Source organism: Bos javanicus, chromosome 11, assembly GCF_032452875.1.
Source record: "Bos javanicus breed banteng chromosome 11, ARS-OSU_banteng_1.0, whole genome shotgun sequence".
Lineage (NCBI taxonomy): Eukaryota > Metazoa > Chordata > Mammalia > Artiodactyla > Bovidae > Bos > Bos javanicus.
The window spans coordinates 50,257,942-50,273,255 of record NC_083878.1 but is presented as its reverse complement, the minus strand read 5'-3'; the positions used below and the strand labels follow the sequence as shown (position 1 = coordinate 50,273,255).

Below are 15,314 nucleotides of genomic sequence, written 5' to 3'. Positions count from 1 at the left end.
TAGCATTGGGGAATGTTTCCCCATACAGTATCACTGATGCTTCCATCTCACAATTTAGGTTACAAAACGTACATTTCCATTCAGTTGACCCATTCTTACAGACTTCTAACCATACAAATTTCCACACTTTAAGTAATTCATTATAACCACTTACGAATAATGCCACTAAAGTAATTCTAATCTCAGGGTTGAAATGTGTTTTATTTATTTTTTAGTTGACTTTTATTGGAGTATAGTTGATTTTTAATATTGTGTTAGTTTCAGGTATACAGCAAAGTGAATCAGTTATACATATACATATATTCACTCTTTTTTAAATTCTTTTCCCATATAGGTCATTATAAAGTATTGAATAGAGTCCCCAGTGTTTTACAGTTGAAATGTGTTTTAATAAGTTCTGTTTCTAGGGATGTAGAATCAAAATCTTTCGGGGTACACATACTGAGTGATTGAACTTTATGTTTTCTATTAAAGCCTCAGCTCAACAACTTCTTGTTCTGTAAATGGCAGCACATGGTCTGTCATGGTGATAATCCCAGAGAGCTTCCTTCAGGCAGAAGCAGCTGCTGGGCTGTGGTCTCTGCCCAAAGACTCTTACAGAAATAGACAGGGAAAACTCTATGGGATGATAGAATTGAAAACCTTAAAACTTTGGGGCTTCCAGCAGCTCCCCATAGTCCTTGGTTCCTAGTCCCCTTTCAGCCACAACTGTTATCACCCCAGTCTGTGTTTCTGCCATCACATCTGCCTCTCTACCTCTTATAAAGACCCTGTGATTACACTGGGCCCACCGCATGATCCATGATAATCTCCCCATCCTGTGATCCATAGTGTAATCACATCTGCCAGGTGCCTTTTCCCATAAAAACTAACAAATTCTCAAGTTCTGGGGATTAAAACATGGATATCTCTGAAAGACCTTTTATCTTGTCTAGCACCCCCCACTAAATGTGCATATTCAAACCTCTTGCTGCAATAATATTAACGTGTCTTATTGCAGAGTGCTGCTCCAGTCCCAACTGGACTTTTGTTGTATAACTTTTGGAATTTAAAAAAAAGATTTCAAAAATACATTTAGTCCCAGGGATTTCAGATACAGAAGTGTGGAGAGAGAGATATATATGATTTCTCTGGTGGCTCAGATGGTAAAGAATCCGCCTGCAATGCAGGAGACCTGGGTTCAATTCCTGGGTCAGGGAGATCCCCTGGAGAAGGGAATGGCAATCCACTCCAGTATTCTTGCCTGGAGAATCCCATAGACAGAGGAGCCTGGTGGGTTACAGTCCATCGAGTCACAAAGAGTCAAATACAACTAAGCAACTTACACTCTCATATATACATATATATATATATATATATATATATAATTTCAGATGATGATAAAGCTGTGAAGAAAAATTAAATAGGGTAATGTGGCAAGTGGAGAAGGCAGTGGCAACCCACTCCAGTACTCTTGCCTGGAAAATCCCATGGACGGAGGAGCCTGGTAGGCTGCAGTCCATGGGATCACGAAGAGTCGGACACGACTCAGCGACTTCATTTTCACTTTTCACTTTCATGCATTGGAGAAGGAAATGGCAACCCACTCCAGTGTTCTTGCCTGGAGAATCCCAGGGACGGCGGAGCCTGGTGGGCTGCTGTCTATGGGGTCGCACAGAGTCGGGCACAACTGAAGCAACTTAGCAGCAGCAGCAGCAATATGGCAAAAGAATAGCCGGGGGCTGCTGTGTATGTGTGTGTGTTGAAAGGATATTTTGATAAAGTGACTACTTTTGAGTAGAAATCTGCAAGAATGAAGGAATGAAATATGTTTGTGGCTATAAGGGAGTATTGCTAACATCAAAGAGAACAAAGGTAGAGACCCTGCAGTAAAAGCACGCTTAGCGAGTACTCCTGTCAGCAAGGAAGCCAGAGCAGAGTGGAGAGCAGCGCATAGGAGAGGGCTTAGGAATGAGACCAGAGAGGTAAGTGTGCTTGGATAGTGAGTTAGGGATTGGACTGGGGGCTTCCCTGGTGGCTCAGAGATTAAAGCATCTGCCTGCAATGTGGGAGACCTCGGTTCAATCCCTGGGTCGGGAAGACTCCCTGGAGAAGGAAGTGGCAACCCACTCCAGTATTCTTGCCTGGAGAATCCCATGGACGGAGAAGCCTGGTGGGCTACAGTCCATGGGGTCACAAAGAGTCAGACACGACTGAGCGACTTCACTTTCACTTTCACTTTCTTTTCACTGATCACATAGAGCCTTGGAGACCATGGAAAAGACTGGATTTGATTCTTGAACAGGTATGGAAGTCAGGTAGTGTGACAGGCACCAAAACATCAATGTCAAGTGAGACATGAATCTTGCTTCTTAAGGTGCTACTGTTTAGTGATGAAGAAATAGGGTGCGATTGCCACAATTTCAGCATCTAAAGATGGCAGAAGAAATAGAAGACACGAGTAAGGAAGTGACAAAGAAAATGTAGCGTTTAGAGAATGGCTTTGTTTGGAGGGTCAAGAGGAGGCAGTTGTTTGGCTTTAGTTTGTGCACCCCTAATCCCCAAAAGTGAATGATGCCGGATAAAAAGGTTTCAAATTAAATGCTTGTTCTTCAGTGGCAGATATTAAAATTAATGTCATCATTAAGGGATAGACTTGGAGCTTGGAGTTGGTAGACGCAAAGTATTACACTTAGAATGGATAAACAACAAGGTCCTAATGTATAGCATAGGGAACTATACTCAGTATCCTGGGGTAAGCAATAATGGAAATGAAGATAAAGAAAGGAATGTATATATGTGTATAACTGAGTGATTTTGCTATACAGCAGAGATTATCACAGCATTGTAAGTCAACTATACTTCAATTAAAAAATAGAATAAGATAGATGCTGAAAAAAATACTTAACACTCTTAACCAACCTTCCCAAATTTTAATTTATTAGACCATTCTTTTACCAAATAAAACCAAAGCTTTTTAAAAAGTTAATATCATATTTAAAATTATGTTCTCTATTTATTTCAACAAGACTTTACCAATACCTTTTTTTCAATGAACAGGGCTTCTGGAGACTTTTCAAAATAATAATGCATTACTTGACCAAATTCAGAAGTGTCTAGAGGCATATTTAGAATCAAAAAGAGTTATCTTTCCAAGGTAAGTTTATAAAGCTACCAACAACATTTTTAGTAGCTGAGTTTCCATGAATTTGTGAAGATATACTTTAAAACAAACCATAACCTCAAAACATCAGGGGACCAAAAAGGGAAGCAGGAAATATATTTCATGATAGCAATGTAGCTCTTGTCAAGGATAAAGATACAGTGTTTGGTTTAAGTGGGTAGGTGCTGGAAGAAATCTTGATCACAGCACCGTTTCACTGCTGGGTGTGTATGTGTGCACCTGCATGAGTGCATGTGTCCACGGATGTATCTGTAAAAAGTTAGAGACCTTTGTTGCCTGAGCTGATTTCTTTAGGCTAATTGATGGCCTAAGAGGGTCACTGTAGAAGTCATCTAAAAGGTCATTTCACAAATTCCAAATGAAATTTTTTACTCATCCATTCATTCTAGAAACATACCAAATGTTTTGCTCAGTGTTAAAGATATAAGAAGAAAAGGCCAGATCCCTGCTCTAATGGAGCTCGTGGTTAGCACGTGGACAGTCACGTAAATAAACTGTTTCAGTGCAATTATATATGAACAGACTATGACTACCTGATGATCACAAGAGCTCCAGACTTCATTCACTGGGGCACATTGTACCGTAACATAGACAATATCACAAAATGTTCATCTTCTGTGGATTTTTCCTGTTAGCTGTAAAAGAAATGGCTGATAAGTTCTGTCCAAGTCAGCCAGTGTTACATGCTTATGTTGGTTATTTGGTTAAGAGGGTTTGTTGCTGGGTACCACTCCAGGGTGTGTATATGCACGAGACATCCAAGATCTGGAAGATTTGATTGAGTTCAACAGATTTAGGCAACACAGGAAAAGATAGAGGAATAGGTTTGAGATGTGCCTTTAATTTCACTCTTAAAGCAGTGGCTCCCAGCTTGGGTCTCCCCAGTATACAGAGAAAATCTGTACACTACTTCTGATATTTAAAGAAACCTGGACACAAATTTACCTGTGATAATGCTGAACACCAAAAGCATCAGCTTTTGTTTTTTCCTTTTGTTTAGAATTACGTCAGCTAGGCCTGCAGTGTTTATTAGGTCAAGAGGCTCTGTGCACCATTGATTTCACTTTCCAAGCCTTAAGAAAGACATGTTATGAACCATATGAATTAGTTCCTGGGGCCACAAGTTAGGTCCTGGGGACACAAGAGGAATGCAGCATGGTTCCTGCTTTGTCAGGGTTCATAGTCCAATCTTGACAGTTGTCTGTTTCATTAGTTGAAAAGGGAGATGAATTATTCTGTATCTGGTAGGACTGATAGAGTGCAACCCCAAAATATCTTTATTTCTAAAGACTACCTCTGCATTCCCTACAAAGGGCTAGTTTCTTCCTGCTCAGAATCTTAAGCAGACCTCATGAATTTTCTGGCCATTCTCAGATAATAATGCCAAAAAATCTCTTGTTGTCTTAACCCACTAAACAATCTGTAATCATCGAAACTCTGAAATTCTTTCAAAGTGAAAACATCTCCCTTCTCTGGCCCAGGCCTGTTGCAAAGCTGAAGCCTTTAGTGATGATAAGGATGTATAATGGCCAACCCTCCCTACTTCCTATTAGGTTTCTGGGATCTCCAGGTTTGGGGCAGGGAAGGGAGGAGAGGCAGTACAGCAGGAGAAATCTGAGTTGGCTGGTACCCAACTGGCCCCCTCTCTCACATGGGGCCTTCCATGAGCTCATGGGATGACTCCAATCCTGAGGGATCTCTCATAGGCAGTTTCCTCCATAGGAGTAAAGTGTCTTCTCCAGCCAGACCCTCATCCCTCTCTCTCATCCCTCAGCATCCAGGTATGCCCCTTCTCCAGGTTTTTTTTTTTTTTCCATAGAATATCTTCATGCCTTCAAATGGCCCTGTTGGGCATCTAAGAAAATCCCTTGCCAGCTCACATCAGCACAGCCCACATGTGTGTAGTCACAGAATCAAATAAGTTTCCAGCAACCACACATTCATTTAGTCAACAAATTATGTATTGAATACCAGGTATATATGAGGTACAAGGCTGAATTCCAGGGAAAACAAATAATATACCTTCACTTTAGGAGCTCAAAGCCAAGTAACAGACATGTGACCAAATCAGTATCATACAAGTGCTAGCATTTTTACAAATTTTATGAAAAATCTCTACCTTTTATGTACCAGGCACTAACTCCAGATGCTTTGAGATGCAGCCACACTAATCTTTATAATAATCATATTTAGAGATGTGTGGCTTCCCCAGAAACCTAAAACCAATAGGTCCAGGAAATCAGTGGATGGGGAAGAGATGTGGGCAAGGGATTCATCTATCATGCCTATATAAGGTTTTGCTTCAATTTCAAGTTACATTTTAAGTATATTCTTTAATCTAGATTTTACTTCTTGTCAAATGATGAGCTCTTGGAGATTTTGGCCCAGACACGAAATCCCCAAGCTGTGCAGCCTCACTTAAGGAAATGCTTCGACTCCATTTCAAAGCTTGAATTTGCTCTCCTGCCTCCTACTGAGGGAAAAATTCCTGGAATGGATGCAGAGCCAGAAAAGGTTTACACTAATGATATTTTAGCGATGCTATCACCAGAGGGAGAAAGGGTAAGGTATTCTTGTTAATAATTCTTTATGGGTAAACTTTGTTACTCTTCCAGGGTTGGAGAATGGAGATTTTATTCATCAGCATGCTAAGCATTCACAAAGTGCTACATGCCCTGGTCTTGGGCTGGCTCAACAATTTCAAAAATAACCATGATTAAATTCTTGCCCTCAAAGAATTCAAAGTCCAGCAGAGACATAGTCAAACAACTGAAAAGTCCCATACTAAATGTAATAACAGAGGTGTGTGCTCTGTTCTTGGAAACAGGGTGGAAAGAACTGGAGCCAAGTCTTAACTCTCCACAAGGAGCAAAGGAGTAGCCTAGATAAGAGCTGGTTCTACTGCCTGGTCACCTGGATTCCACTCCCAATCTTTAATCTCAGCTATAAAATGAGGATTAGTAATAGTGCCCAATTAATGAGTTGCTGGGGATTTTTCAGGTGTTCCTGTATGTACATTACTTTAGAATAGTACCAAGCGGGTGCTATGAAGTATTAGTTGTCACTGTTTGACTGCAGTGTCTCCTAGGCTCTGCACACTACCTGGAATACAGTAGGCATCAACCAAGTGAATGCACTAGCAGACTATGGGGAACCAAGTGACATCACAGAGGAGAATCACACACAGACAGACACACACACAGAGGCAGCCAAGGAAGATGGAGAGCAGACAAGTCACTCAGGGAAATGCCAAGGATTTTAGTCCAATTAGAACACAGTAGTATATCTATGGGATCAGTAAGAACCCATAGGCATTTTACTTGTACTATACAGACACCCCAATGTTCATAGCAGCATTGTTTACAATAGCCAAGACATGGATGCAAACTAAGTGCCCACCAACAGATGGATAGTTAAGAGGATGTGAATATATATGTATATATATCGTTGTTGTTGTTCAGTTGCCAAGTCCAGTCCAACTCTTTGTGACCCCATGGACTGCAGCACATCAGGCCTCCCAGTTCCTCAACATCTCCTAGAGTTTGCCCAAGTTCATGTCCATTGCATCAGTAATGCCATTCAGAGTAATGGGATATTACTCATCCATAAAAAAGTATAAAACTTTACCATTTGCAACAATATACGTGGACCTGGAGGGTTTTATGCCAAGGGAAATAAACAAAGACAAATATTGTATATTTTCCCTTAATAGGGGATCTAAAAAATAATACAAACTAGTAAATATAACAAAACAGAAACAGATTCACATATATAGAAAACAAATTAGTTACTAGTGGGAAGAGTCAAGGAGGGTAGGGTATTATAGGGGTAGGGGATTAAGAGATACACACTACTAATACCACATATAAAATAAATAAACAACAAGGAAATATTGTACAGCACAGGGCAGTATAACCATTAAAGTAATAACTTTAAATGAAGTAGAATCTATAAAAATATTGAATCATTATGTTGTATTCCTGAAACTTATAGAATATTGTAAATCAAGTAGACCTCAATAAATTTTTTTACTTGACCTAAATTGATTCTCTGGCAAAAGACTTTGCTCATCACTAGTGCAGATTAAAGAGGAAAGACCCCTAAATCTGCCAGGATTTAGGGAAGACAGGACATGTAAAGTGAGGGTAGAAGAAGTGAGCAGATTCTGGAGCCCAGATAAGCAAGGCAGTCAACCCACTCCAGTACTCTTGCCTGGAAAATCCCATGGACGGAGGAACCTGGTAGGCTGCAGTCCATGGGATCAAGAAGAGTCAGACACTACTGAGCGACTTCACTTTCACTTTTCACTTTCATGCATTGGAGAAGGAAATGGCAACCCACTCCAGTGTTCTTGCCTGGAGAATCCCAGGGACGGGGGAGCCTGGTGGGCTGCTGTCTATGGGGTCACACAGAGTCAGACACAACTGAAGCAACTTAGCAACAGCAGCAGTAGCAGCAGCAGCAGGTCATTGAAAGTCCAAGAAATAAATGTGAAAAGGACTGAAAAGTGTCAATTGGAGTGAACAACTGGGAGAACACTGGTTACCTTAGGGGCTTCCCAGGTGGCTCAGTGGTAAAGAATCCACCTGCCAATGCAGGAGACGCAGGTTTGATCCCTGGATTGGGAAGATACCCTGGAGTAGGAAATAGCAACCCACTCCAGTACACTTGCCTAGAAAATTCCATGGACAGAGAAGTCTGGCAGGCTGCAGTCTGCTTGTGTCCAAAGAGTCAAACACTACTGAGCACGCACCCACCTGATCACCTTAATAACCTGACAAGGTTTAGAGGAATGGTTGGAGCCAAAAATCATATGGCAGCAGGTAGGCAAAGAAAATGGAGGAATTCATTTAGCACACATAAACTCCTCTTTGGGCTTTCCTGGTAGATCAGACAGTAAAAAATCTGCCTGCAGTGCAGACCATATTCCATCCCTGGGTCAGGAAGATCCCCTGGAGGAGGGCATGGCAAGCCACTCCAGTATTCTTACCTGGAGAATTCCAAAGACAGAGGAGCCTGGTGGGTAAGATACAACTGAGCAAAGAGTTGGACACAACTGAGTGACACACATATACACACACACATGCGGCTCCTCTTTCCACACAACTGAGTCACACACACACACACGGCTCCTCTTTCCACACAACTGAGTCACACACACACACACACACACACACACGGCTCCTCTTTCTACACAACTGAGTCACATACACACACACACACAGCTCCTCTTTCCAAGAGGTGGCCCCAAAGGGAAGCCGTGAAATAACCCACTAAGTATAGGTGGGTAGCGGAGAAGGCAATGGCACCCCACTCCAGTACTCTTGCCTGAAAAATTCCATGGATGGAGGAGCTTGGTAGGCTGCAGTCCCATGGGATCTCGAAGAGTCGGACACGACTGAGCAACTTCACTTTCACTTTTCACTTTCATGCATTGGAGGAGGAAATGGCAACCCACTCCAGTGTTCTTGCCTGGAGAATCCCAGGGACGGGGGAGCCTGGTGAGCTGCGGTCTATGGGGTCGCACGGAGTCAGACACAACTGAAGTGACTTAGCAGCAGCAGCAGAGGTGGGTAGGTACTTCCCTAGAGGTTCCTTAGCTAACACTCCATGCTCCCAATGCAGGGGGCCTGAGTTTGATCGCTGGTCAGGGAACTAGATCCCACGTGCCACAACTAAAAATTCTGCATGAGGCATAGCCAAACAATTTTTTTTTTTTTAAGTAGAAGTGGGTAAAGTGAGAGTGGAATATCAATAGAAAGTTTCAGTGTCTGTGGCCACGCTGCCGTGTTTACCGAGCTCAGGATTCTGTTAGGGATGTATGGAGGATGTTATCACCTCTCTGATTACCTCCCAGGTGAGCCTGGGGAAAGGCCTAAAGGCCCGAGGCAACGTGGAGGAGTGGCTGGGCAAAGTGGAGGAAGCCATGTTCACGTCTCTGCGCCGCCTGTGCAAAGCCGCCATCGCGGACTATCTGGGGAAACAGAGAACAGTGTGGGTGGTCGCAGGCCACCCTTCTCAGGTAACAGGCTCCTTTCAGTCTCCGCCTCTGCATCTTACTCGGCTGAGAGGAAGCCCACACTGAAGGAGGGTGTTTCCCTGCAGGTGATCCTGACCGTTTCTCAAATCATGTGGTGCCGCGATTTGACGGAGTGTTTGGAAAAAGAAGAGGGGAATCACTTAGAGGCCCTGGAGGATTTTGAAAAAGTGAACTTTGAGGTGAGATTACGGGCAGGTCAATATCAGACGTATCGCTGGGCAAGATGGTCCCAGTGGCTCTTATGGGCGTGGTTGATACAAGTTCATTACTTCGGAAATTGTAAGGCTCTTCTCCTAAGGATAAAACAGTGACAGGTTACTAAAATCTTTCTGCATCTTTCTAATATCGACGAGAGAAGTCATAAACATTACTTAACTAAATGATTAGCCTCCGTTTTGTAAATCATAGAAATCATGAAGTGTCATTACATCATTATGTCACATAAAAAAATGTTTCTGAAGGCCTGTAATCTGTATTTTAATCAAGGATCACAGAATGAATTGTAAAAGGCTCTATTTCAACTATGTATGAAATAAATATATATTAATTAATAAAACTGAATGGCTTTTAACTGTTTAAAAAAAATTTGTAAGGCTCTGAGATGACATCCAAAGATTTGGGGTGCTCACAAAAACTGTCTCTGTTCAAGTTTTCTCAGCAATACTCCCTTGATGTTTGCATAGTATTTATGTGTGTGGTCAGTCGCATAGTCGTGTCTGACTCCTTGTGAACCCATGGACTGCAGCTGTCCAGGCTCCTCTGTCCATGGGGATTCTCCAGGCAAGAATACCAGAGTGGGTTGCCATGCCCTCCTCCAGGTGATCTTCCCAACCCAGGGATCAAACCCAGGTCTCCCGCATTGCCATATTTATATGAATACTTTTAACAATAGAAGGGAAAAAAGAAATGCAAAAGGAAAAATGTCAGGATTATCAGGGTTTGCCACCTTTAAGGAGAAATGGTATACTGGATCCTGATGTCTCTCCCAGAAGTTGATTTGATCCAGGAAAACCACAGGATTTGTGCCATTTCTGTTCTTCAGCCCAACACATGCTTTTCTACTGTTTTATAGACCCCTTAGGCAATGATAAGTAAAGCCATAAGATTGAATTAATCAAATAGCATTCTACACAAATTTTTGAGCTATCCTTAAAAATTGCAGCTTACAGCGGGGCCAGATCTTCAACTCCAAATCCAATTCTACTTCCAAGCAATGTTGCATTTTTAAAGACTCACCCTTAGGGGAATTTTCTGGTGCTCCAGTGGTTAGGACTCTGCTCTTGCACTGCAGAGGGCACGGCTTTGATTCCTGGTTGGGGAACTGAGATCCTGCATTCTGCATGGCATGGCCAAAATAATTTTTTTTAGAAAATCACACTTAAAACAGAAAAAGGAGGAAACAGCTTCCTTGAAATAAAACTCTCTTAGAAGGTTCTCAATAGAATTTCACCTCAGAGAGCTCCAGAGAGAAGACTCACTAAGGAAAGTCCCACTGATCTCTTTACAGAGGTGACCCTTGATCAGGATCAGCCTGAGTGAAAATTCAGCCAGTCAAGGTTTTCAGAGTCACTGCCCTTCTTTGAAAAAGATTTAATGACTTAACATGAATGCTTTTGGTTAATCAGCCATTGGCTTGGTTAAAATGCCTGAGTTTTATGAATATCCAAAAATAAAAGAACCTAGCCCTATAAATGAGAAGCACTACCTTAATCATTTAATTTTTGAGGAGAACAGTCTTCTCTGGAGACATCATCACAGGATGGTTAAGAGCTTTCCTCAAGGCAAATGTCTACCTGAGTCTCATTTTTGCCACTTTATTGACTGTGACGGCCACCAGTTTACTTACCCTCTCTGACCTTCAGTTTCCTCTCATGTGAAATGGGGGTAAATCTAGTATGTATTTCATAGAAGTCTTATTGGAATAATAAAAGTTAAATTGTTGTAGTATTTGGTCACAGAATTACAGACTTTTATGAAATTTGGAATTGCCATTTGTCAAAACTGTTTAATTTTTTAAATATTAATAAATTTGTCATCTTTATTTTATTTTATGTTATATTTTCTTGGCCATGCCACATGACATATGGGATCTTAGTTCCCCAACCGGGGATTGAACCTGTGCCCCTTGCATTGGAATCCCAGAATGTTAAACACTGGACCTTCAGGGAAGTCCTAAAACTATCTAATTTTATAGATACTTAGTTTTATAGATAATTCTGGCAAATATCTATTCCAAACCTAGTAGTAAAAAGATATACATGTAAACTGATTTTTGAAAATTAATGATCATATTTTTTTTCATTTGTAGAGATTAAATGCCCTGGCTGCAATAGTCCGAGGCATCCTTCCTAAATTACACAGAAACATCATAACTGCCTTAATTACTATTGATGTACATGCAAGAGACATAGTCACTGAACTTGTTCAAGCCAAGGTAATTGTTTCATTCAAATAAAATCATATGTTTCTTTCTAAAATGAATGCATCTACCAAGTGTATCATTGTCATCACTTCTGCAGGTGCAGGTAGTTGACTCCTTTGACTGGCAGAGACAGCTGCGCTATTACTGGGATGTAGACCTGGACAATTGTGTGGCGAGGATGGCGCTCTCTCAGTACACCTATGGCTATGAGTATTTAGGTGCATGCCCAAGATTAGTTATTACTCCTCTCACGGTAAGTTACTGACCGTTAGGTTCATGACTGTTTTTTTTCCCCATCATAATAGTTCTGAAACATTTCTAAGATTAAACCTTGAAAGAATTTGCTGTGAATACATCTTCATATCGCAGAGATTTATTTACTCTATTTGATCGTGTGCCTGAATTTTTTAGTATGTTTCAGTTGCTGTAGAACCTTTCATGAGTGAAGTAAGTCAGAAAGAGAAAAACAAATATTACATATTAATGAACATATATAGCATCTAGAAGAAAATGGTACCAATGAACCTACTTGCAGGGCAGGAATAGAGAAGCAGATGTAGAGAATGGACTTGTGAACACAGGGAGGGAAGAAAGGGTGGGATGAATTGAGAAAGTAGCATTGACGTACATTTTACTGAGTGTAAAACAGATAGCTAGTGGGAAGCTGCTGTATAGCACAGGGAACTCAACTTGTTGCTCTGTGATGATCTAGATGGGGAGGGGCGGGATGAGGAGGCGGGTGAGAGGGAGGCTCAAGAAGGAGGAGATATGTATATATATAGTTATGAGTAATTCACATTGTTGTACAGCAGAAACCAACACGACATTGTAAAGCAATTATCCTCCACTTAAAAATATATTTAAAAAAATAAATAACAACCCTCCTGCTATAGAAAGTACTTACAAATTTGTGGCCAGTGTCAGTTCCCTTCAATAATGACAATTTATCCATTTCTTCAGGATCGCTGCTACCTTTGCCTCATGGGGGCTTTGCAGCTGGACCTGGGAGGTGCACCAGCCGGTCCTGCTGGAACTGGGAAAACAGAGACCACCAAAGACCTTGCAAAAGCCCTTGCCATCCAGTGTGTGGTCTTTAACTGCTCTGATGGTTTGGACTACAAGGTACAGTCTTGGTGTATAAACGCTAACATTAAGTGCTTCATTGTGGCTTTCTCTGTTTGCACTGTGACACAGAAAAAGAAGGAGAAAAAGGGGTGATGGCAAACTGGGGAAAACTGGTGGGGCCAGAAGGAGGTCCAACCAGTCCATTCTAAAGGAGATCAGTCCTGGGTGTTCATTGGAAGGACTGATGCTAAAGCTGAAACTCCAATACTTTGGCCACCTCATGCAAAGAGTTGACTCATTGGAAAAGACTGATGCTGGGAGGGCTTGGGGGCAGGAGGAGAAGGGGACGACAGAGAATGAGATGGCTGGATGGCATCACCGACTCGATGGACGTGAGTTTGAGTGAACTCTGGGAGTTGGTGATGAACAGGGAGGTCTGGCGTGCTGCAATTCATGGGGTCACAAAGAGTCGGACATGACTGAGCAACTGAACTGAACTGAGTGGGGCCAGGAATGATTAAAGTGGAATAAATAGAGCAAGGGAGACTAGTCAACACAAGGCAATCTGGGTGGGTCAGGTAGGAATCAAGGCCCGGATTTGTCAAATGGTGGTAAAAATGAGGTATAAAACACAATAGCAGGGAAATCTAGGAACAAGGAATAAGCTTACAGGAAGAGAAGAGTAGGGACTTCCCTGGTGGTCCAGGGACTAAGATTCTGTACTCCCAATGCAAGGGGCCCTGGGTTTGATCCCTGGTCAGGGAACTAGACCCCACATGCTGCAACTAAGATCCACTGTAGCCAAATAAATAAATTAATATTAAAAGAGAGATGAGCAATTCAGAGTTGTGTATTAAAAATGAAATTCATAGGAGGTGAGAATTCAGGGAAAGATTTTTTCATTGAGTAGTTCTCAAACTTTTTGATCACAGGACCTTTTTATGGTCTTAAAAATTATTGAAACCTCCAAAGAATTTTTGTTTATATGTATGGGTTATACCTGTTGATATTTTCCATGGTATAAGTAAAATTGATGCATCTTAAATATTTATCTGTTTTAAAATAACCATAGTCAATTATTACATGTTAGCATAAACACATATTTTGAGAAAAATAACCATTTTTCAAAACAAAAAATTTAGTGAGAAAAGTGACAATATTTTATATATTTTTAAATCTCTTGTTTGGTATAATGGAATATGGCCAGATTCCCTATGGGGGAATATCTGCTTCTGCATCAAATCTTTTGAGATATGTTATTTTGATTGAAGTATTTGAAGAGAAATCTAGCCTTACACAGATATACACACTAAAAGAGAGGAATAGGTTAATAGCTTCTTCAGATAGTTGCTGATATTCTTCTTTGAAACTATACCAAAACTTGACAAGTGGCAGTTTCTTAAAGATTATTTGTGATGTGGAAACTGAAACAAAATACTGAGAAAAACAAACTGTTCTCTCCTGAGAGAATGAGACTGAAAAGGCAAATAACATTTTAGCATTATAATGAGTCCTTTGACCTCACAGACCCCCTAAGAGTAACTCTGGAACTTGCAGGGGTCCCCAGACGACACTTTAGAAACTGATGTTTTAGCATCAGTTCAGTTCAGTTCAGTCGCTCAGTCGTGTCCGACTCTTTGTGACCCCATGAACCGCAGCAGGGCCTAGAGACCATGCATGCCCATATGGTATGTATGAAATAGTCCTGAAGGGACCACTGTCTGGGTGACATTGAGGAAAGCCCCCATTCATATGAGTGTTGGGTCCAAATACTTCCCAAGGACCTGCTACACCAGGAAGAAACCTTTTGTTGTTTCATATTCAGGCTCTTGGGGGAACCCAGCTCTGTCCAGACCTCAACTGTACCCCACCTATAGCCACAGGAAGACTGGAGACGGAATGTTTATCAAAATAATAGCTTCAATTAGATATTAATTAAAGATATAAAGAGTAATAGAATAAGGATAGCTCAGTAGGAAAATTCAGTGGAGAAAAAAGGCTGAGTAGCTTGGTTTACTCGGGAGACCAATAAAACTTCAAGACAAGAAGCTTGCACCACTTACGTAGGCCGCAGGCGTCCTTCCGTTCTCCTGAAGGAGAGGAGACACTGAGGCCTCCCCGGACGGATCTTAGAAGCCCAGGCAAAATTAGTAAGCTTGGTGGGTCCGCGCTCCAGATGGAGACTCAGCCAGAGTGAGAGAGAGAGAGACATGGGGAGACCAGTATTTCGAGAAACTGATCCCAATTCTTTATTTTCCATGGTCTACTTTTATACACTGAGATGTTATACAAAAGTCACGCAGGGTCAGCAGTCCTGACTTTTATCAAAGTCAGGTGCTTCATACAAATGTATACAGAGGTCTTAGGGGTGTTACATCATCTTCTGGCCAGGGGGCCCGATTTATGAATCTCTCCTTGTGACAGCAGTCAGTCAACCAGGACACTTATTTCTCCAGGGGTGATTATTCTTAAAACAGACGCCACACAAATAAAGTTACATTCCTATAGGGTGAGGGTATAGTGGGTTTTAGTTAAGGAAAGAATTTACTTAGCCTAAGGTCTAATGTGATTAATATCAAAGGTTAATACTTATTTCTATATATTCATTAATGTGTGTAAGGGCA

At 41.4% G+C, this 15,314-nt stretch overlaps 1 protein-coding gene across 2 annotated transcripts in view; it reads left to right on the top strand.

Moving 5' to 3' along the window:
* Positions 1 to 15,314, top strand: part of DNAH6 (dynein axonemal heavy chain 6) — a 280,064-nt gene that overhangs the window by 94,467 nt on the left and 170,283 nt on the right. For both annotated transcript variants that reach the window (XM_061432712.1, XM_061432713.1), the window contains exons 23-29: positions 3,040 to 3,136; positions 5,506 to 5,725; positions 9,021 to 9,185; positions 9,269 to 9,382; positions 11,512 to 11,637; positions 11,723 to 11,878; positions 12,586 to 12,747. In XM_061432712.1, the coding sequence (XP_061288696.1) occupies positions 3,040 to 3,136; positions 5,506 to 5,725; positions 9,021 to 9,185; positions 9,269 to 9,382; positions 11,512 to 11,637; positions 11,723 to 11,878; positions 12,586 to 12,747 (1,040 nt within the window). The remainder of the gene's footprint in view (positions 1 to 3,039; positions 3,137 to 5,505; positions 5,726 to 9,020; positions 9,186 to 9,268; positions 9,383 to 11,511; positions 11,638 to 11,722; positions 11,879 to 12,585; positions 12,748 to 15,314) is intronic.